The sequence below is a fragment of the Podarcis erhardii genome (genome assembly GCF_964252035.2).
Source record: "Podarcis erhardii genome assembly, chromosome: 8".
Classification (NCBI taxonomy): domain Eukaryota; kingdom Metazoa; phylum Chordata; class Lepidosauria; order Squamata; family Lacertidae; genus Podarcis; species Podarcis erhardii.
Window position 1 is genome coordinate 39688483 of NC_138499.1, and position 23796 is coordinate 39712278.

General features: G+C 40.2%; 1 protein-coding gene across 4 annotated transcripts in view; it reads right to left on the reverse strand.

Moving 5' to 3' along the window:
• RP1 (RP1 axonemal microtubule associated) overlaps window positions 1-23347 on the reverse strand; it is a 188696-nt gene extending 165349 nt beyond the window's left edge. For 3 of the 4 annotated variants that reach the window (XM_081873914.1, XM_081873915.1, XM_081873912.1), the window contains exons 1-3: window positions 23221-23347; window positions 4915-5571; window positions 2250-2421 (exon numbers count right to left, since the gene is read on the reverse strand). In XM_081873914.1, coding sequence (XP_081730040.1) covers window positions 2250-2421; window positions 4915-5559 — 817 coding nt within the window. In that variant the 5' untranslated portion in view covers window positions 5560-5571; window positions 23221-23347. Of the gene's footprint in view, window positions 1-2249; window positions 2422-4914; window positions 5572-18962; window positions 19029-23220 lie in introns of all 4 variants that reach the window. The other variant, XM_081873913.1, reaches the window with a different exon arrangement.
• Window positions 23348-23796: the final 449 nt, after the last annotated feature.

Below are 23796 nucleotides of genomic sequence, written 5' to 3' on the forward strand. Positions count from 1 at the left end.
GCTTAACCACAGTCTAAACAGAGAGTTCATATGAAAACAGAGAGTTCATATGAAAAAATAACAAGTGCTGCTAGCAACGTTTTCCAACCATTCTTCAGACTTTGGCAAGGAGGGAGTTCATGAGTTTTGATACACTGAAGAAGTGTATCAAAAGAATTCGTATCTGAAGAAGTGTGCATGCACACGAAAGCTCATACCTAGAACTAACTCAGTTGGTCTTTAAGGTGCTACTGGAAGGAATTTTTTATTTTGTTTTGACCATGGCAGACCAACACGGCTACCTATCTGTAATTAGAGATTATAGTAAGAGATGGGAATGATTTTTCAAACAGTGTATTAGATTGTGCTTAAAGGGCATTAGGGAACCAGTACAGTTCCTAGAGTGCTGGTGTTACAAGCACTACCACTACCAGGAAAACAACTGCTGCATATAACAGTGTCTTCAACAATAACGGAATTTAGTCACTAATATCCTAGACTCACAATTATAAACACAAACAAATGCATTTGTTAGTCATTAACAGTGCAAGTCTAACAATGTTTACTTAGAAGTAAGTGCTATTGAATTCAGTTGGGTTTACTCCCAGGTAAGTGCGGTTAGGATTGCAGCCTAAGACACTACAGGACTCTTCTCTGTTTTAGTGATAGTCTTTAACAACCCTATTAGCATGTTTCATATATTTTTGCTTTTTTACTTATATTATTTTTTTGAAATATCTATTCTTGTATCCAAAAGAATCATTACATGGCTTAACATCAGTATGAACCAAAACAAGACAATCATAGAACCAGAAGCAATAAAACAACAGAACAAGATAAGGATATAAAGGCAACAACTTGTTATGTGCTATTCTAAATGCCCTGAAAAATAGCAGAAACAACTTGCCATCTGAACTCCACTGGTGAAGGAGCTGGGTGTGTGTGCGTCTGTTTCTGTCTCTCTCTGAGGGGGAATTCCATACCCCAGGTGTCACCACTGAGAAGGTAGCCCCTCTCACCACCTCAGAGAGCAGGAGATGATCTAGTTGAATGAGTAAATTGCTGCTGAGACAAAGTTGATTCCTATTTTACGTCTGGGATGTTTCCTACTAAAATGCCGATATGCAATATGTGTTGAAGCAATGCTTTTTTATTTATTTATTTTTATTACATTTTTGTTGACTTTTGTCTGTGGGTATCATACACCCTACTCAGGCATTCATGTGTGGCTTAAAATGAACAGGGCAGGGCCCATGGAGGCAAAAAAGTTCCTCTCTCCTGGTTTAGATTCATGTCATGAATCATGAGTTAGGCTATGTACACACAACATTTGAAAAGAGATGTAGATGGCCTAACAAGTGCAGTGGGTGAGTCCAGACCTGCCCAATGTCACTGTGGGTAGGCATATATTAAGGTTGCCATGACCTCTTTCTTTTTCTTTCACTTGGCACATGTGCAGGGAGGGAAAGGCATGAATAACCTAATCAAGGAGAGAATTTTCAAATAGGTATCAAGTAAGCACACCCAACCTTTTGGAGAGCAGACTCTAGATTCAATCTAGATTGAAAGCAGCATGTTGAGGACTAGCATGAACAGTGCTTTTTTTCTGGGGGTACTCAAGGGTGTGCAGAACTGGCACCTTTTTTTTCTAGAAGAAAAGCACTGAGCATGAATGATTCCCAGTTGAGAAAAACTACATTTTTTTGTGCTGCAAATAGATTAGTGTGTACACAGTCTTACTTAGTTTTACGTTTCATGACAAAGGGCGGCATTCATGCTACAGCAACTGGAAATGAACATAAAATGTAACTTCATTACTTTCTAAATTAGAGTACTCACATTGGAGGAAGCGTTGTAGCAAACTAAAGTGCACTCAGAGTAGACCCACTGAAATGAACCTAAGTTACCTATGTCCATTAATTTCAATGGGTGTGTTCTGACTTGGACTAACACTGAAAATAACTGATTTATAACAGGTGAGTTAAAAGATGAATGAGCTGTTAATAGGTAATGATAGTTTAAATATAGTCAAAACCTTCATATTTAGAGGAATAACAGAGACTGCTGGTGCTTAATATTCTCCCCTTCCCTCAGGCTCTTTCATTTTCCTCATTTGTGAGGATTTGGCTAGGGAGTCTGTAAATGGTTTAACTGGCCTTTTTTTAATATACTGATATCTAGGCAGACCATTCCTCTTTTTCCATTTCATTTTATAGAATAATAAAAGAGGGAGAAGGAAATTAGAACTGAGAATCATTAAAGACACTTACTTTTTCTACCCTCCGACTTGGCATTTGTTCTGGGGTATACGCGACTGGAGACCCCAGGCAGTTTACTAGGTAGTGAATACCGACGAGGATCATAATTAGCTGCTTTAAAGGGCTCTCTCCCTGCAGCTACAACAGCTCCAGAGCAGAGTATTAGAGCTTGAAGGTTGGGGACCTGAAAGAGAAACAGCAGACAAGGTTTCTTATTGTGAAAAAGAAAATCATCATTCTGTGGTCCAGGATTTTGATTAAAAGCCATGCTTCTATGAGCACTTGACACCTTTAGAAAACCCAAAGGAGAACTGCAACAAAATGAGGCATGGATGGAAAGTCCTGTTCAGTGTTCTAGTCATCCACCCATGCTAATCCTTTACACCTTCTCCTCTCTGTTTTTGTTTTTATCTGCCAATATATCCCAACTCCAAACAACATTCTGAGGTTACTTGAAGATGCTCAGTTCTCATTGGGCTGCTATTGGTGTGTGGCACTTTTTGCCCCTTTAATTTCACCCCTCCCAAAAAATAATTTTCTACTTTTCAAACCTTGATGGTCCTGAGCATAATATTACCTCTCTTATTTCATCATTTTAGCAACATAGCTGTCACAACTCAGTACTTAAATTTGATATTAGTATATATTTGAGAAGGTAAAGAAATAGATGTAGCTATCAATATGTCTTCTGTGAAATTTTACAGTCTTAAATAATAACAAATGTCTGTCTTGTTCATGGCCACAACAGTTCCACATTAGAATTTCTATCTGAGAAAGTGGTGTGAAATATTTCTTTTCTTCAAAGCTTTACTACAAAACTGTAGATCTTGTAAAATTAAAGGTACTCCAGCCACCACTGACTGGGTTTATATCCTGAAAAACAGAAACATCTTGAAGCATTTCATTGGAGTAAATAGGAAAGTCTGTTGCAGGAACTCAAGGTGTGCAGTACTGGGATTCTCTGACCATGCTGTAGCTTCATAATTGCTTTCCCCTCAACCTTAGATTTCAAATGTGGGGACATCACTTTTCAAATTTTAAAACTCTGCATGGTAGCATATAAAAACGATGAGAGGCAAACTGACATGTTACACACTGATGCATGTTATGAAGCCTCAACTCTTTTCTTTAAATAAAAAGAAGCCATGGGAGGCTGTCATTTTAAGTGAAGGAATGGTGAGGAAAGGAGATGTATAACCCTTTCTCTGCCAACGGATTTTCTATTTCATATTCCCCACCTATCTGCTCAAGAACACAGTGTCCCAATGTTGCTTTGTCACCCACACTTACATGCTACTGTGGCTTCCCTCTAATACTGGCTTTATCCCCAAGTGAGATGACCCTCCAACATTTCTTGACCCACCCAGGTGGGTTAGAGAACCTGCTTTTGTGTTTTAATTCTGTTACCCCCCCCCCCAAAAAAAAATGAAAATAAAAGGTTGCGCTGCTTCCTTCAGGGACCTTTAAGCTCTTGGCAGAAAGAGATAGAATAATGCCTCATGAGCAGCCTAAACATAATATAGGGCTTCAAGGGATTATGACATGGCTAGAGCGTGCAGCACGATTGAGGTCACTCCTGTGGGTGCCCTTAAAAGCTCCTTAGCAAGCAGGAGTATTACATGCTAGAACAGGAAGCTACAGTTTAAGAGAAAATTGGGTCTTCATGGATACCAGCACTTAAATTCCTCTCACTTCCATCTCCCTGTCATGCCAAGTTTTCCTTTAAGGGCAAGACAGTTATTGTGGCTCACAAGGGCACTGAAGCAACATACACCAGCCATTTGAATTTAAAGAGCAGCAGGTGTTCTTGACCAGTGTAAGAAACATAAGAAACATTTCAGATAGCATGGTTTTGGTGAAAACAAAGCCGCATAACTGCAGTAGTATAGGAGCAGCTAATATCATACTCCCCAGATGTTGCTGAATTCCAACCTCCATAAGCCCTAGACAGCGCGGCCAATCATCAGAGGTGATGGAAGCTGTAGCCCAACAGCATCTGAAGGATACCACATCCTCCTGCAGTAGAACCTAACAGTCTAATGACTTGTGATGCTAAGTGTGTCACTGCAAATCACTTTTTCTTATGCTAAATGTTATTACAGGCATAGGGCCAGTTTTAATTGACAACACAGTGCACAGGGATGGGAGTCTAATTCCTTTCCCCCAAGCCACCATTAGGCTTAGGGGAAATGGTCCCATTCGTACTAATATGAGTCCTGCCCCCAGAGAATGGAGAGGAATTGTCATTATTCCAAAGCGTTACATCTCCCCTCCCTGCACACTGCGTTCCCAATTAAAAGTGGACTGCCTGTAATTAGGTTTTTTTAACCACAAAGTGTTTTGGAGCAATGCAATTGATGCCATATGTAGTATCTGTTTAGAAAGGTAAATAGAATCATGATCTAGCAAAAACTGGGGAAGTCGTGGGTTGGAATTTCTATATTTTTTTAAGGTAACTGCTTACCTCCCCCTGCCACGTGATCTGGTCTCTGATCACTTGATCTCATAACTTAATAGCTGCACACTGATGGCTGACAATGGGAAGCAGCTCTACCGATCACATCCCCTCTGCAATGGCTCATTCATATCATCACTTAATGTTGCAGTTATGTGTAAACCAGCCCTAAGACCACCTGCCCAAAAATAAATATTTCAGAGTATCTTCTTATATTCTTACCTTTCTCCCATCTGTCATATACAATTTCACAACAGGGTACTGCATTAGCTCACTGATGTGGTCCAGAAAGGCCTCAAAGCTTTGTGTGTTCTTCTTACCCAAGACAACAGTGCGCCGGATTCTTACATTGCCATTTTTGAAAACAAGCAGCTTCTTAGGGTTACTGAGTCTGGCGGTGCTTCCTTGCTGGAACACACCACCTTCGCCCTCTCTAGCTAACTGTACAGCTCTGCGGCGAGCACTGACTGGCCTGCTGATCTGCCATGGCAATGGCTTCCTACTGGCCTTCTCCAGGTTGATGGGCTTGACTTTCCTCTGTTGGGAACAGATGTATGACTTGCCATCTTCAAGGTCTTCCAAATTATTGACACTGTGTATCCCTCGTGGTGTAGTGATATTTCTCACCCCAAAAGGCAATGGAACTCTTTTCGACAAGTTGTCAAGCAAGGCATCAAATGATTTGAAAGAGCGGTTACTGACCACCATTTTTACCCCATTAAACTGAGGGTCGCCACTCTTGTAAAAGCAGATCCGTTTGGCCACAACGGGTTCGGTGACATTGAAAGGACGAACAGACAAAGACTGTTCACTCTCTGAAGTACGGGGCTGAATCATTGAGTAGTTGGTTGAAGGCGTTTCACTCATTCTGACAGCAATCTGGAAATAAGGAGGCAGAAGTAAATGCTCGCTTATGATCACAACAATAATGCAGTCCTCATTTCTATAAAGTCACAAAGGAGGTTTTAACAAAAGCAACCAGCAGTAAATCTTGCCAAAAATCAATGGCTTAAATAGGTCCAAGCTGTTATCTCTAAATTCCACAAAGACTGGTAGGATTAAGCTAACAAAGCTTTACTTGCAAATATGTGTAGAATTCTCCCATGTATTTTAACATATCTTATCATTTTGCTACAACAGAACATTTCACTTAGCAAGGGGTATTTTGTCACACCAGAATAGTAATTAGACTTTTCTGTTGTTGTTTTAATAGCAATGGCAACATTTTCTATTTTTACACTCTAAATGCTTTCATATAAAGGATTTTTTGTTGTTGTTCCAAGGGTGACCCAACCAACTAGTCCAGGGCTAAATGTGTCCTTCCAGGCCTTTCTATCTGGCTGTTGGGACTCTCCCTAGGTCACACCCCTAGTGTCAGGATGAAAGGTGTCCTTGAACTATGATAATGCCTCTTGCTTCCCTGGATGGAGAAATGTGAGGGTGGTCAGGTTGGAAGGCAAAGAATCCTCTGGCTTTTGCACAGCTGGAATATCATGTACTATATAAACATGGCATCCATTTGTCCAGCCACTTTTTGCCTATGGCCTCCCCGCAAACTGGCATGTGGTTTCTGGAATATTCCCCATGGGGAAATTTCAGACCTTGGCCTGAAAAATATTCCCCAGCTCTGAACTAGTCAGACATTGCACCCACGCAACATGTTTAAAGTACATTCAACACACACTTAAAACACATGTCTTCCCCCAAGGAATCCAGGAAACTGTAGTTTACCCCTCACAGCTACCATTCCCATAATTCTTTGGCAGAAGCCATGTGCTTTGAATGTGCCTTAGATATGCTTTAAATGTATGGCATGGATATGACCAAAAACTGACAAAAGAAACTGGGCACAATCTAGAAAAAAGAATTACAGTGTGAGTTTACATAGTTCCCTCTAATTTCAATAGCGTTTGTGCAGAAGAACTTTCTGGTGGATTTTGCCTGTGATCCCAGGCATATTTGTTTTGTAGCACTGCGGTCCTACTGATTCCAGCAGGAATTCTCTTCAGTAAACACAGTAGGCTACACAACAGCACAAACATATTATAAAGTCTCACTGTTAAACCACACAGTCTGGACTAGTCACATTCAGCTTAAGATACTCTGGAGTCAAGATTTTTAAGATTAATTTATTACTTTTTCATTTACACCCTCACTTGACCCGCTAAATTAAGACCATATTAAAAATATGATACTAAAATCAGTAAGATAAGCTTTTAAAATAGAAAGCAAGATATAATAATACTTTATATTCATGTGTAGTACTTTTCCTTAAATCACATCCTATGCTATATCTGTAGCACCTACAACTTCCTCATAAGGTAAGCCACTAACTTGATCCCCAAATTGCGGAAACTGAGAATAAGAGAGAGTAGCTTGCATAAGAGTGAGTACAAGGCTTAACCAAGAGTTCAACCAGAAAGGATGAGGGAGAATTTACAGCTTATGTGTTTGAACCAGCTAATTAGAGTTACAAAAACAGATTGTAATAAATGACCTAATTCATGCTTAGATTGAATGTTTAGAAGGTACCAAGAAAAACATGGACTAGTAGAGGAAGAATGGGAAACCTAAGGCCCATCATAGGTTCCAGTAATTTATATGTTGATTGGTCTGTAAATTCCTGTATATGAATAAATAAATAATAAACTAAGAAAGTTCAACTATTAAATTGAGAAAGTTGCCCTACTCCTTAAAGGCAAAACAATCCTAACCTTTTTCCTGGCTGTTCCCATGTTGTTGCTGTCTCATAGGTGAGAGGGACCCAGTGCAGAGGCATTACTATTATCAATATCATTATCATCTTTTCCTACTATTTCCCAAGATGTTGGAGAGATGTTATCATTGTCACCATAATTTCTTTTTTCCTGATTGTTCCCAAGTTATTTTTTTTGAGGAACCCATTTCAGAGGCATCATTATTATCCACTACAGTGGTACCTTGGGTTAAGTACTTAATTCGTTCTGGAGGTCCGTTCTTAACCTGAAACTGTTCTTAACCTGAGGTACCACTTTAGCTAATGGGGCCTCCTGCTGCCGCCGCGCCGCCAGAGCATGATTTCTGTTCTCATCCTGAAGCAAAGTTCTTAACCCGAGGTACTATTTCTGGGTTAGCGGAGTCTGTAGCCTGAAGCATATGTAACCTGAAGCATATGTAACCCGAGGTACCACTGTATTATTTCCTTCTGCTTGGCTCACAGCAGGGATTGTTCCCAAGTTGTTTGGGGAGAGGGGAGGCTCAGCACAAAGGTGGGAATGTTGTTATTATCATCTCCACATACATCCCTAATTGTGAGAAACTTGTAAATTGCATTCAGCCTCAAATATCACAATAGTCTAGGCCAGTGTTGCTCAACAACTACTTTGGTGAGATTTTTTTTCTATGTATTTCTATTCTTCTCTATTCCATATAGTAAAAAGATAGTTAAAAAAATACTTGCCAGACAGTATTAAGTGCGTGGCAGACTGTAGTAATGCAAAATTATTCCTGGATTTAGTTATATTTTATTTTCTAGCTCTACTCTACAGCAGCCAGTGGCGTAGCGTGGGGGGTGCAGGGGGGCCGGCTGCACCAGGCGCAACATCTGGGGGCGCGCGCTCGCACTCACAGCTCTCTGCCCCTACTAAAATCCACGGGTTAGGGGGCGCAAATTACTTGCCTTGCCCCGGGTGCTGACATCCCACGCTACGCCACTGACAGCAGCACACCAGCAATTTAACAAGCAAGACTTAACAGTGTCTGGAAAAGAATGAAGTTTTTCAAGCTTCACAACAACCATGAATGGTTTTTCTCATATTTGAAACAATTTAAGTTCCCATCTCTTTTCTATTTCTGCTCTTTAGGCGGCAGCCATTTTGTGCTAGTCCACACTCCTGATGGCAACTATTTTCTAACTGGTGCCTTTGGCACACTCTCAAAATTTCAAATGTTCTCTGGGACTAAAAAAATTAACAATCACTGAATTATGATGTTGCTTCTGACTACATATCATAGTGGCGACACTTCCATTTCTACCCAATTCCATTATACTGTGACATGAATTTTCTTTCATAACACTTGTTCACAATCATAATAATCAAGCACACCTCTTGAAAAGAGTGCTTGAAATCAACAGCCTTTTCACATAAATAATATACAAAGAAATTGCTGAAACTTCAGCACATGGCATAAATTAATGTGTCATTACTATAAATAGTTGTCCTTCTTAACTTCAATTAATTATACTAGGATAACTGAGTTTATTGTGTGGCTGAGCCAAAATTTCTCAGCAAATAATTTCTCTCTTTTTTTTGAACTTATTGTTTGGAACTCTTCCCGTCCTATTGGAGAATTCAATCATCCTTTGGATTTATCAGTGAAATGACCTCTAATTTTGCCATCCAAATTTTTTGGGGAACAACTGTGGATCTAATTTTAATATTGTCTAATATTATTTTAATTCCAGTAGAGGAAACAATGACCTATACTCCTTTCATTCCTCTTCTCACAGTCCACCCCTTCTTTAATCCACCACCACCAACAGAGTTTCAATAAAGATTAAGTCGACTTAAATTTCTCAGAACATTTTCTGAGGAAAAGCTGTTGGATAATTTTACCTTGCCCCTCCCCGAATATATCTGGTGGCTTCCTCTGCCCCATTTTGCCACCCAGAGAGTTTTTTTGCAGTGGGGGTGGGGGATTGGACGCTATTTTACCTCAGCCCTAGTTTTTGTACTTACCCAGAATCATAACCTATATGAGATAAAGGAAGAAGAACGAGAAAGTCGTCTGAAGCAATCTGGACTTCCTTGCAGGTAAAGTAGCTAGTATTTTAGTCATGTAACCTTTTCACATTGTTTCCCTTTAGATCTTCTTCCATTCTGAAAGGAAACAAACACAACTATTGCATGTTTCTTCTTGATATTCGTTTTCCATGGGAGAACATCCCCAGTCACTGAACCTTTGGAGTTGCAGGGGTGGGGAATCAAACTTTGATCATCCAAATCTTTGCATGACTGCAATAATGTTGTTGTCAGTATTCCCTCGTGTAGCAATTCCCTTTGGTTGTAAATCATTTCCAGGGGTGGAACTTCCAACTCTTAGACTGAGACGCCATGATTCAGCCTTCTTTATCACAAAGTCGAAGCTGTTCTTTCTCCTAATAGCCAACCCTTCCAATTATTATGAGTGATCAGCCAAACAGTAAGAAGTTCTTCTTCTTTAAAGTGGCTTAAGATTATTGGTGATTTCTGGGGTCCCAGCGCTGCAGAGCATATAATTCTAGATCTTCTGGTCCTGTCGCTTTTGCCCTGTATAGTCTGTATCCATCCCACAGTGGATTCCAGTTCATAGAGAGGCTGGATCAAGTAGAGCTGGCAATCAAGTGAGAGATTTCAATGCAGTATTTTTGCAGACACAGAAGGATGACATTGTTTTGTGCCTATGGAATGAGGTGGCTCTTCTTATGGAAATGTATCTCCAGATGGCAAATGTTCTATCTAATTACTACCAAAGGTATAATAAGATTTGTAGCTTCTTCCCTTAATCCGGATTACAGCAAACTTGCCTTGCTGACTGTAAAGCAGTGGCAATAACAATTCTCCTCAGCTGATAGTACATATCACAACAATTCTTAATTGGCTTTCCCCCTTTAAATGTGTTTATTATATATGCTTATGCTGAGCACTGATGGGAACACTATATACATTGCTTTAGGCTAGTTTTGCCACCCATTTAAAATAAATAAATGCACAAGACTGATGTGATAATATACAACGCTCCCTTGGAACAAGTGTGCATTTTTTACACTGCAACCTGGTTTAACCAGCTTATTACAACAATAATTTAGTGTCCAAAGTACATGTCAGTTGGTATAGCTGCACACTGATCATAGCTCAGGCAATCGAGTTTATGTTCTGTTCAGTTCAAAGTTCTTTAAGCTACTGAGTACTATTTCTTAAATTTAATATAAATCTCTCCACAGACCCTTTTAGCAATAAGTGCATGCCTTCTGGCTGAATTTTTAAATATTTGATGGGAAATGGCTCCTTTTTAAGAATCAAGCCTAGCAAGTCAGTGCTACCTGCATATAATCTCTGAATACAATTGTTTGTTTCCTTTTTCCTCCTTCAGGGAAACATGGGCTTCCAACATTTCTACTACAAAGACATTGATCAGACCAGACCTCCTTAGCTTGAGCAAGGTTGCTGTGCCACAGACCTTCTGATCATGCCCTGAGAATCAGTGGCTATTCAACATTATTGTTTTGTAACTTGTCTTTTTATTATTAATCTCATTATTCAGGCTGGTTGTAACATGCATACATACATACATACATACATAGTGAATAACTGTTTTTATTTCAGTTTTCTAATAACAGTACAAAATACAACAATGCAACGCAGAGCAGTTGTATGAATCATAGTGATATCAATTTAAAATTTCATTGGTCCAATCATGTAGAAGAATAAAAATAAACTGCCTATTGAGATTTAAATATAATAGGTCTAGGTTCATAAGATAATAAAGATGTACAATTTATCCCAGGAGATGCCTCCATAATGTTCCATATGTAGTATACATTCTATGCAGCTATGTTAGCCTAAATGTGTGTGTGTGTGTGTGTATGCACACACAGTGGTACCTCAGGTTACATACGCTTCAGGTTACAGACGCTTCAGGTTACAGACTCTGCTAACCCAGAAACAGTACCTCGGGTTAAGAACTTTGCTTCAGGATGAGAACAGAAATTGTGCTCTGGCAGAGCAGCGGCAACAGGAGGCCCCATTAGCTAAAGTGGTGCTTCAGGTTAAGAACGGACCTTCAGAACAAATTAAGTTCTTAACCCGAGGTACCACTGTAATCTGATTTGTATGTACTGCTAATGATTGGATTTAGGCTGCTGTTTTATTATATTTTGTTTTTGTTTTTTTATTGTGAGCTGTTTTGAAAAGGCCTTGGTTCTGAGTTGTAACATAAAATCACTTCCATATACAGGCCCACCGCACCCGCCTTATGTGCGATCACCTTGTGCACAACCACATATAAGCTAGGCAATAAATAAAGGTAAAGTAAAGGGACCCCTGACGATTAGGTCCAGTTGTTACTGACTCTGGGGTTGCAGTGCTCATCTTGCTTTATTGGCCAAGGGAGCCGGCGTACAGCTTCCGGGTCATGTGGCCAGCATGACTAAACTGCTTCTGGCGAACCAGAGCAGCGCACGGAAACGCCGTTTACCTTCCCGCCAGAGCGCTACCTATTTGATCTACTTGCACTTTGACGTGCTTTTGAACTGCTAGGTTGGCAGGAGCAGGGACTGAGCAACGGGAGTTCACCCCGTCGCGGGGATTCAAACCACCAACCTTCTGATCAGCAAGTCCTAGGCTCTGTGGTTTAACCCACAGCACCACCTAGGCAATAAATAAATAGTTTAATTCAAGCCCGGAAATGGCAGGAGAGAGGTGGGAAGTCATGAGGAGACGCTCCCCAGAGCCTAAAGTGGATTATCAGTGAGGGTGGAGGAAACCCCAAAGAGACCTGAGGTGCAGCAGGGCTTTGTTTAGGCTGCTCAGCCTCCCTGCTTAACAGCTGACTTGCGTGGTAGTACAGCAGAAGTTCCTGCTTTCCCACGCATCCTACAGCCAGCCCCAGAGCTTCAAAACCATATTTTTGGGTCTGAAGTGAGGAGAGAGGGAGAGAGAGAACTGGAGAACAGGGGGGAAATGGGTATTTGGAGGCAGTTTAGAGGGTGCTCCCCACTTACATATATAAGTGGGGTGGGGGAGACACCTGTATAAAAACAACTAATGAAAGGAGAAACATTTTGACACTGCTGTGGGGTGCAGGGAGAAGCTGACTGAGAGAGGGCATCTCAAACACAAAAGAAGGGCTGATGTAAGCACTCCCCTGCTTTGTCATTGAAATTCCCCTTTCCCAAAGCTGCTTTTCTAAAAATAAAAATAAAAAAAATACATGTGTGCCCACATAACATGCACTTAGCCCCTCAATGTCATGAAAATTCAACTGAATGAGAGTTAAGACCCTGACATCTATGGGATTTCAGGGTATATCTACTTTTCTGGATTCTGTTTCAGCCTCACACTGTCCTAAGCTAAATGGGAATGATTTCCTGAGTGCTCACTTTTGGCTGAATCATTCAAAGCAGGCGTGCAGCAAAATGGAAGTCCACGGAGCTTTTGAACTAAATTTTTGTGATTTCACCAACCTGTGCCCTTTGAATGACACTCTTTGTTAAGATTTGCTAGAGAGGACAATGCTGAGCAGAATATTTTTATCATTCATGTGTGAGTCACTCTATTAAAATATTAAGTTGCTACAACAGTTAAATGAATATGGCTGGCCTTGTGACACAAGAAAAGTTGATAGTATGCCTGACAACTCCAAGTCCTTTCAACCTCTGAAACCCTGGGAGTTTGTTTTTTAATTGAACCATTCACTAAGGTATGGAACTAGGAAATCGTTATCCATTTGAAAAGGAAATTATCACAGAGATAGGGCCTGAGTTAAATTTCTCTGAATGTGCCCAGCCTACTTACATCCTTTCCACAAAGGTTTCGGGGGGAAAGTGCTATTATTAACATTTTTGGCTGATAAGATTGAGTTAGCGCAGCAGTTTGATCTACATGAACTTTTAATCATGCTAATCCCTTCAGGTTTATGAAATTCTCCAAAAGAAAAATGTAATAACTGGTAACACAAAGGTAAAGGGAGGGGGAGTGCTATATAGGAGAAGAACAAACACATGGTTGTTACACATACTGTACACTCCATCAGCTCTGCTGTGACAGGACGGTTCCATCAGGCCTCCTCCCCCTTCAACTGGCATCTGAGGGCAACCATTCATCAGTTTTTTGGCTGGGCCCTACTGTTTGGTGGTGGACACTGTCCCCTTAACCTAAGGGAATGGGATATCCCATTAGAAGGCTCCAGGAGGAGGTGTTTCTATCCAGATGCTCTGTCATGAACAAATAATTAATGAAAAGATGTGTAAACCACAAGCAAATTAGGATCTATGCTCAATAAAGAGGTCATCTGGAGGAGCCCTTGGTTGGTTGGTTGGTTGGTTGGTTGGTTTTTGGTCCTGGGTCATAGAATCATACATATTAAGTAGTGGGTGGACATAGCAGACGACACAGAGATTTCCCCAAGTAGTTCTTTATAAGTAAGCTGGAACTGAACTAAACAGCAAACAGCTCAGCCGGCCTGCTTTTATAGGCAGCCGGCTGTCAACATTGTAACAACACCACCCAGGGTTTCCCGCCTAAATTAACTTATGTGGACCTGAATGAAAACTATATACACAATGCCCCTGGTGGCCAGGGTGAGAACTTTAATACACAACAATACAATTGTTGAGCTGGAAGGGTTACCATGATTCATTTAGTCCAATCCGCTGCAATGAAAGAGTCAAGTTAAGGAATCTCTGACAAGATGGGCATTCAACCTCTATTAAAAAACCTCCAGTGAAGGAGAATCAACTACCTTCCGAGGTACACCATTCCACTGTCAAACAGCTCTAATTGCCAGAAAGTTCTTCCTTATGTTTAGTTGGAATTTTCTTTCTTATAAGTTCAATCCATTGGGTCAGGTCCTAACCTCTGGAGCAGCACAAAGCAAGCTTGCTCAACCATCCATGTGACAGTCTTTACTCTTCACTCATGACTATTGGCTTGTCCTATGGCACCTGGTTTACCTCAGACTGCTACCCATAGCCCAGGCCTCTCTATGTCACTCCCCTGCTCTTTCCCACAGAGACGTTCTTGCAAGATGGCTTAGTGGAGTGAGCCAGGGTGGGTAGTCCAGCTGGAACAGGAACAGGCTCTGGAATCTTCTTCACTTCTCTCCTCACCATCAACATTCATTACTGTATGTCACTTAAAGTCTTCATGAGAAAAGTGGGGTGGAAGAGTTCTAAATAAATACTCTTTGCTATGATAACTAAACAAAACCTCCATGTTCTGCATACTAGATGCTGACAACAAATTACAAAAATACAAAAATAATAATGATGTCATGCTTATTAGCTTCCAGAGACAACTGGTTGGACTGGTGAAAACAAATGACTGGAACAGATACATCTTATGTCCCCTACTCACATTGATATTGATACCCTATTATAACTCCTGTTTGCTTTAAAGAGGCTGATGTGAAAGGAGCTGCCACACTGCAGTAATCTGGTCATGCAAACTATCTCTAAGCAATTAGATAGTCTTATTGGTTTAATGCTATTTTGAGCCCATGCCTGTATTCAATCTCGCCTTTGAAAAACATAACAGAACATATTGTTTGTGCAAGACTTCTATTTATCCCCATGCTGGACTCCATTATATTTGGAATATAAAAATTTTAAAACATATCATACTGAAATTTCTAGAACTGGTGCATTCAGTTGATCTACTAGTTCAGCAATATGAATCCTTTACCAAGCATTCTGCTAATTTAGAATTCACTTTTTGGTTGGAGGAAAATAACATGGAGAAAGGCAGGTGAGGAAATATTGCTTGGTCAGGTTTAGGATCATAATTTTAAAGTCACTGTCACCTATTTTGCATAAGGGTGCCAAAGACTGATATATAAAAATAAATGAATGCATGAATTTCAGGTTATAAAAGTGGGGGGGAAATATTAGCTCCTTCCCTGCTGAGATAAATCACTCTCACTTGCCCAACTAGGCTTTCCATCTCCCCTCCCCACCAATGCCTCCCCCCCAAAAAAAATGCCCAAGGAGAATGCCCAAGAGCAGCACAGGGTGGTGAGAGAAAGATCAGATCATTCCTTCTGGCAAGCTGCAATGCTTGTACATCTTAGTGCTATATTAAATTCCACCATATGTTCCAATGTTAGTGTAAGGGAAAACAGGGAAATTCTGTGTGCCTTCTAGAATTGTTGGCTACCCACAAGATTCCTGAAGTGATTTGCCTGAAGACAAACCATGCAACTCAAGGTGAATTTTGGGTTAAGGTGAAATGCAGTGAACCCAGGCATGTGAGCAGTGCTGGCCCAATACACTTAGGTACCTCAAGCAGAGTTAAAATGGTATTCACCCACCCCACACTCTCTCAGACACGAATAGCTAGGGTTGTTTTAAAAAGCCTTGCAGACCCATTAAAACAAAAATTCTTGCCTTTCTCTACCCCCATGTGTCATTTGAAGGAAAATGCTTTATTACACTGGATGGCAGGTCCAGTCCTGCAGGCTAGCACAACCTCCAGGGTTTTTGCTACTCTTACCAAAACTTTTCTGGCTTCTGCCAAAATTTTCTCAGATGTTGTTAAGTTGTGGGTGAACATATCAGATGACACAGCAATTCTTCAAACAGCTCTTCTTTATTCAGATGCCAGAACAGAACTGAACTGAAGGGCTCAGTCAGCCTGCTTATATAGAGCTCCAGTACCTTGTTACTGTAACAACTTTCTAAAACTATCCAATCACTGAACGTCCCTTTCGATCCTTCATTTGCATAACTATCTACAGTATACCCCTGCTGGCCCAGGGTGAGAACTTCAGCACATAACAGATGTCATGCTAAATTTGCTCAAATGTTGCCTTATGTGAAATTTGGGTCATAACATAGATCACAGAACCACTGTCCCTTCCCATTTAAACTTGTCAGTGGTTATAGAAAATTGAGTTGTATGTTATAGCTATTGGTTACAGCTATAGTTCTGCGATCTATGTTTGTTAGTTACAGATAGGTAGCCGTGTTGGTGTATCTGAAGAAGTGTGCATGCACATGAAAGCTCATACCAAGAACTGACTTAGTTGGTCTTTAAGGTGCTACTGGAAGGAATTTGTTTTGTTATGTTTGTTAGAATTTGGTCCCAGGCACAGGGAAACACCACCTCGTGGAAGCTAAGCAGTTTGGGGTCTGACCAGTACCCAGATGGGAGATCACCTAGGAACCATTTGCATGTAACCTTGGGTTCCATGATGGAAGAAAGTGAGATATAAATGTAAGGAGAGAGAGGGAATGTTTGTTATGAATTATGTCTCAGATTTTTGTGGACATCATCCTCAAACATATATACACTGGTATCCCATTTTTAAATGTAATTATGAATGTGTATATGTATGTGCGTGCTTCCTAATTCTGCAGCTCTAGAGATGCTAGTTCTATATTCAAGATAAATTGAAAGGCCTTCTTGCTGTGATAAGTAAAAATATCTTTATCACTTAAGTTCATCAAGAAAACTATTTTTAACAGATGATCAAACTTGCTCTTGTGAAAGCTCTGACTAATTCTGTCTCCACCCACCAGACTTTTGCTGCTTTGTATTCAGTTTTGCCTAAGGGTGCCAAAGACTTATCTAAGAAATTAAATCCATAAGTTTCCGGATAAAAAGTGGAAAAAATGATTAGCTCCTTCCCTGCTGAGATAAATCACTTCCCAATGTTTTCACTTGTAGACGTTACCATTTTTTTTCATTTTGTGCTTACTACAGCCACATTTATAAAGGAATGTGAATGTCAAAACTAATTTATTACTGTGTGTTATGAACTCTCAACTCTGCATGAGAGTCTAGGAGCTCTAGAGAGTAATGGCCAAGCTAACTTTACATATATGCAAGCATCTACTTAATAGCAGGGCTTTTCCTATTTTTCATGGTGAAAATAAATTGACAATAAAAAAATCGTAAGTCAGCGGTCAAATCATTATTAACTAAAAGATAATTAGCAAAAATATTTCTGCTTATCTTTGGCAGCTCAAAGGGCAGACTAGTGTATCTATGGGATCCATATGGCCAATTAGCACTATACTTTATTTTTAGAGTAGGCCTCCATGTGTTGCAGCTCACTGGCAGAAGGAGGATTTGGCTAATATGGAAGGTAATGGCATGCTATTCCATCCAGTCCTGTGGTTCATTGACCTGAGGCACTGCAGTGCACACTTATCATGGCAACACTTGGGGAGAGGTGGCTGCATCGTGCCCTTGTGAGCAGAAAGGATGAGACTATATGTAGGCCCAACACAGCTTCTGTCATGTCAGTTTGCTTCCTATGCTAACTGTTATTTGGGGGTTTATAAAAACAGTAGGCAGACCTAACCCTCTTATACACTCCAGCTTGTAAAGGATTCCCATTCAAATAAACATCACATCCCTAAGACCAGGATCCATAGCTGTCAACTCTCAGATTTGAAAATAAGGGATCAGCAGCCTCAAAAATAAGGATCAGCAGCATAGCTGTCAACTTTCAGATTTGAAAATAAGGGATCAGCAGCCTTACCTGTCCCGGAGACAGTCTATGGGATATCTAACAATCCTGGATAGCAGCGGGAAACGGCGCTGAAATAAGGGAATTTTCCGCAAAAAAAGGGAAGGTTGACAGCTATGCCAGGATCCCTTTGAAAAAAACAAGTGAAAGACAAAGCCAATATACCATTCAAACTGCTGTGTGCCTCACTGCCTGGAAAAGGAAAGGTGATGAGTGACTTATCTAAACCTAATGAAGTCATCTGGCTCTTTCAGCAGCCTCCTTTGTAATATATGGCCATAATAATGTGGCAGGCGGATGCCAAAATTGTACAAAGTACAGCACGGCAGTAGTTCAATTTTGAACTGTCTTAATTTTTTTTTCCCTATTAAAGCCTCTCTAATTTTAGCACCATTTTGACTGCCAAGAGCCAGAAATAAAAACCTATCTGTGACTGAAGACAAAAGATGTAAATATAACTGGAGTTTTATCTCTGTGGCTGCCACGCTTACTGCCCATTCTTATGTATGTTTACCCAGAAGTACTTCCCAAACACTTAAATGGGTTTATTCCCAAATAGGTTTACAGAAGATTGCACAGGAACTTTCTCAGATCCAACAATAAAAAGGACAGAGTAGACTAGAAAGAATAGTGACAGAAGGGAGCCTCTGTCTCAGGTCTGTCCTTCATTTTGAAGCAAACAACCATCTTCCCTCAAGGTACTAAGGCACTTGCCCTTCCAAAGGATCTCAGGCAGCCTTAGAAAGCTGTTGCTTTTAAACTGTCTGCTGGTGTTTCTGTTATTAATTGCTGTTGCTGTCGTAAGTCACTTTTTTCCTAAAAATGAATCTCAATGGTAATGTACTGATGCTGCTATAGTTGTGTTGTATTTTGCTATTTCTGTAAGACACCTTACATTATGTGAGGGAAGTTGGGGTATCAATATTTTTAAGCAAAATAAGCCACATATACACATATATACATGTCAGGAAAGGTACTTCATTTCCATAAAGTTACATAAAACTAGTCACTTGATAAGCACTTTTAGAAACTGCTATTTGCTTGAAAGCCCCACTCACCTTACATAGATCAGGGATGGGAAACCTTTCTCAGCCCAGGGGTGGATCTAGACACAGGAAAAGATGCTAAAAATAAGCCAGAAATTAGATAGTTATAACAAAAGAAAGAAATCCCTATGGAAAACCTCATTTCAAAATTTCCTGCTCTCTGGCACAATTGGGTGTTGCATGTTTATAGCACATTCAAATTGCTGTTTCTTTACTAATGTAGCTGAGTCCCAAGTATTCATTCCTTTCTGGGCAACCTTCTGCAGACCACATGCTAGTGACTGGCAAAATCACAAACTAGATTTCTTCTTGAAAGTTCTTTGTTTAGTTTCTGAACATTTTCCAGTCACATCAATGCCAACTTTTCTGAAACCATAACAACGTCTATTTTCCCCAACTTGCTGAATTCTTTAAAATTCAACCAAAGGATTTTTCAGATATCTATAATCATCATTTTAAAAGTGTCTAGAAGAAACAGGTGTGTGAACAGGAAAATTAAAAGCCTAAGAGATTTCCGAGTTCCAAGAAGAACAGAAAAGCATTTAATGATATAATGCTATAAAAGATAAACATGTTACAAAATATGTTTACCTGGAAGTAAACTATGCAACAAAGCAGACCTTTAGGATTCCAGAGACAGACACAGACACACACCAGAGGGAAAATATTTCCCATGTTTTCAGAAGAATTGAAAGAAACAAGTTGAAGTTTTACCTCAGTCTTTCTTTTCTAGAAAGGTGGCAGGGAAAGTTTAAAGGTTTCATAAAAGAAACATATGTGACTGTTAGGAATTAAATTAAATCTAAGGATGAGCTTCACATATTTTGGAAGAACTGCTCACACAGTCAAGGTCAGGATAAATTGAAAAGTAAAGCACAAATGTATTGTTGTCTGCTGCAGATTGGCTTTTCCTTGCCAGAACAAAGTGTATGTGCTCTCCACAGAATTTTTGGCAAAACTGTACCATGTCAGACTTGTGAGCTTTGATTAGCAAGCAGCAATCGGACTCACCAAGCAACAACTGGCTGATTGAAAAGACAGTTAAGAAAAGAAACCCAATAGATGCTCATTTAGATTTGGATTGAGAGCATCCTCACATAGAGAAGAATAGCACAGTATAAAAGAAAGCTATCAAAGGAACAGGATAATAATCAGAATGGCCAGACTGTGGTGTTTTTTTAAAGGTGCATGAACAAGTTCATCCCGAACACACAAACCCCAATGTCTGTCACATACATCTTTCATTGCAGGTAACTGAGAATGAGGGGGCTTAAGGGAACCTATTTGCATACATTGTGGCATGGTCTTCTGATGGGTAGGCCTGACACTTTTTCTTTCTATAATAGGATGCACCGAGAATAGCAGGCCTTTATCAGGCTTTATTGCCACTTGACAGGATAGAAAGCCCCTGCTGTGGTAAGCTGTGAACTAATGCAGCACACACACAACCTCACATTTGTATTCTACAGCAGTTAATCCAAAAATAACACCTCCTTGGGTCTCATCCATAAATATGCATTGAAAGGAACTTGGGGCAGGATCTCCTCTATTTATCTAGATCACAAAGGTAGTCAAGGCTATTATTATTATTATTATTATTATTATTATTATTATTATTTCTTAAAGTTGCATGCTGCCCTATACCTGCAGGTCTCAGGGCCGTTGACAAGATAAAATCACAATATAAAAACATAAAATACATAATAATTGTTGATAATAATAACCCACACACACCCTGCACACATTTTAAAAAAGCACTAGATGTCAGTCAATCAAAGGCCTGGTTAAAGAGGAATGTTTTTGCCTGGCACCAAAAGGTGTATAATGAAGACATCAGCTGAAACTCCCTGGGGAAAGCATTCTACAAAAAGGGAGCCGCCTATATGACTCTGGCTATCATGTTCCCAGCTTCCAGTGCAAACCTATGCACGTTTATTAAGAAACAATTTCTTTTCAGTTCAGTGGGCTTACTCCCAAGTAAGAGTGATGCACAGAGGATTGCAGCTAAGTTAGTCTTCCCCTCCCCCCTTTTTTACAAAAATTAAACCTCAAGTATTAATGTGAATTTCACTTGTATAAACATGACAAGGACTAGTGCTTCCCTTGCATATTAATAGAATTTAACTTAAGCCCTATCATTTTCTTACAACTGTTGACTATCTGGGTCATGCTCAAGGAACCTTAACAGTATGTCACTATGCTTAAGTCAATCAGAAACAAAGAACCCACCATGATTTCATATTCCGTTTACAGTTTCTAAGGACACTGTGTATTCTTACTAACCTAAGTGATACCGTACCAAGGCAGTGGAATGTGTATAAACAAAATCTGGAGGAGTATTGCCATGGTGCAAATAGTAGAAAAAGTCAACAGGGATTACAACTTGGCAAATGTTTCAGAAAACAAAGAAATGATTGCATGGGCATGTAAATAAGTGACACTCGTTTGGGAAATAAATTGCATCTCAATAATAGCAACAAAATATTCATAAATGAAACCAAACAAAGTATTAGCGATTTGTTTCTTGACTCAAGTCTCCATCAATGCAAGGTATGGTCCCACTGAATGCAGTGCAGTCACACCCTAGTCCACAGTATTTTGTATTGGTGTACTTGCGATAAGAGAAGCTACAGTAATGTCTTTTTTTCTGACTCTGTACAGTTTTAGGGTGGTAGTGGTGGTCTGTCACATACTAAATATAAAATTTGTGGTTTAACAACTTTTGGGATTGGGCATTAAGCCAGCTGCACCACAAGTATAATTGCAATAGTGATTCTTGGACTGGCATTTAAAAAGTGATTGCCTTGGGTGGATTCACCTAATGCAGGGGTCGGCAAGGCTTACCGGGGGTGGGCCAGATCACTCCCTCAGAGATCCTTCGTGGGCCAGACCGGCACAGTGCGACACCGGAAATCGTGCCTGCGCATATCTGCAGCACCGGAAATCGCTTCTGTGCATGCCCAGATGCTGAAAATCGCTTCTGCTCAGGTGCAATTTTCGGCATCTGGGCATGCGCAGAAGCGATTTCCAGCACCGTGGACATGTGCAGATGCGATTTCCGGAGCCATGGAAGAGAGTCCCCATACACCAGTTTAGCGCAGCATGCGAGGACTTGCTGAGTGGGCGGCTCAGTTTGGGGGTGGCTCATGGGCCGGTTAAGCGATCCTCATGGGCCACTTCTGGCCCATGGGCCTTAGGTTGCGACCTCTGACCTAATGAGTCCTGTCGGGGGATGAGGGTTTCTGCTTTGCAATGGGGCTTGCATCTCCCATCATCCCAGCTCTGGGGGAATCAGGAGAACCCCTAGGACAGCATGCATGGAAAAGAGGGGAGATCATTCTCTCAGGCAAGCTGCAATGCTTGGGTTGACAGAATGCTCACCATAGTGCAATGTTGAATTCTGCCCCATGACTTTATCTGCCTTTTCTTGGCATTTGTTAAGTTAGACTACAGTATTTTCAGTACATTCCACAGCGTACCAGTGGTCTAAAATAGCCATGGGTGGACTCTGGCTCATTATTATTATTATTATTACTATTTATTATTTGATTTACAATTTATTATCAAAAAGATCATTGATCATAATCTCTAGTGTCACATTGGTTGTAGTCTGTACATTGTAGTACCGTACATAATCAACTATTATTATACAATTCTACATAGTAATGCTCCTGCTCTCTCATGCTTGATATTTTGCTTCATCTTATTTACCATCCTAAGTTTCTTTTCTTTTGATTTTGTATTATATTTGTTGTATCATTGAAAATCAATTAAAATAAAATAAAATGGAAAAGAGACAGGTTTACTCTGATTAATCACACTGCAAGCTGATCCCTCAAAGTTTATCCTTATGATAAAACCGTGTGTGTGTACACATACATATACATATATCCAACAACACAGCCCATTTTATGCAAGAGAAAGGAAAAATAGGAAGTTAAGTACTAGGGTATTACATTTGTGAAACCTTGTACTTCATAGTCCAACCAGTGTGATCATATAGGGTACTTTAGTCATGTTTAGGATAAGGATGCACTTGCCCCATTTTAAACATTCTCAGTCCTTCCTAAGATTGACACAGATATTAATCTAATGCCAGGCAAAGAACAAAAATACCACAAACATATGTAATGAAGCCGTCACAACCCAAAGTAATCACAGAACAGCTCGCTCCCTGGTATCCAAATGTGGCCACAATAAATTCACTGAGATAAATATTTAAGTATGTATCTGACATTCCCAGGATGCACTTAAATTAGGAACCACTTACAGGTTTGAAGCTCTTTGAGATAATATAGGAAGCTGTAGGGAAGAACTTTCTTAAAAAATCAAAGTTGCAAGATGTTCCTGTAGAACTGAAGCTCTCACCTCACCTGTGCTGCTATGATACACTGTAGACACTCGCCTTGTGCAAGTGTGTTGACACAATGTTAATGCCAGCATTACCTATAGCAACAACAAACAAGCTTCTATCAACAGAGGAACTGTGTATTATTTCCCGATTATTGCTGTAGTCATTCTCCTCAATTTGGTACATGAATTAAACATCATCAGGATCAATACTACGGGAATACTACACCTACAGGCTCACTGATGCCACAGTCCTAAATACATTTAGCAGATCTTCAGTAGAATGCGCTTCCAAGCCACTGTGTTTAGAATCACAGCAGTGTGGTCTGGTCCTGTGGGTGTTTACTTGGAAGTAAGTTACACTGTGCTCCAGAGGACATGCTTCTCTGTGGTGTGCACAGTCTTGCAGTTCTAGCCTCTTTCCAACCTACTGTATCCCTCACAAACTGCAGCTGTTTCAAAGGAAGTATAACTCTGACTTGCACTGGAGACAAAA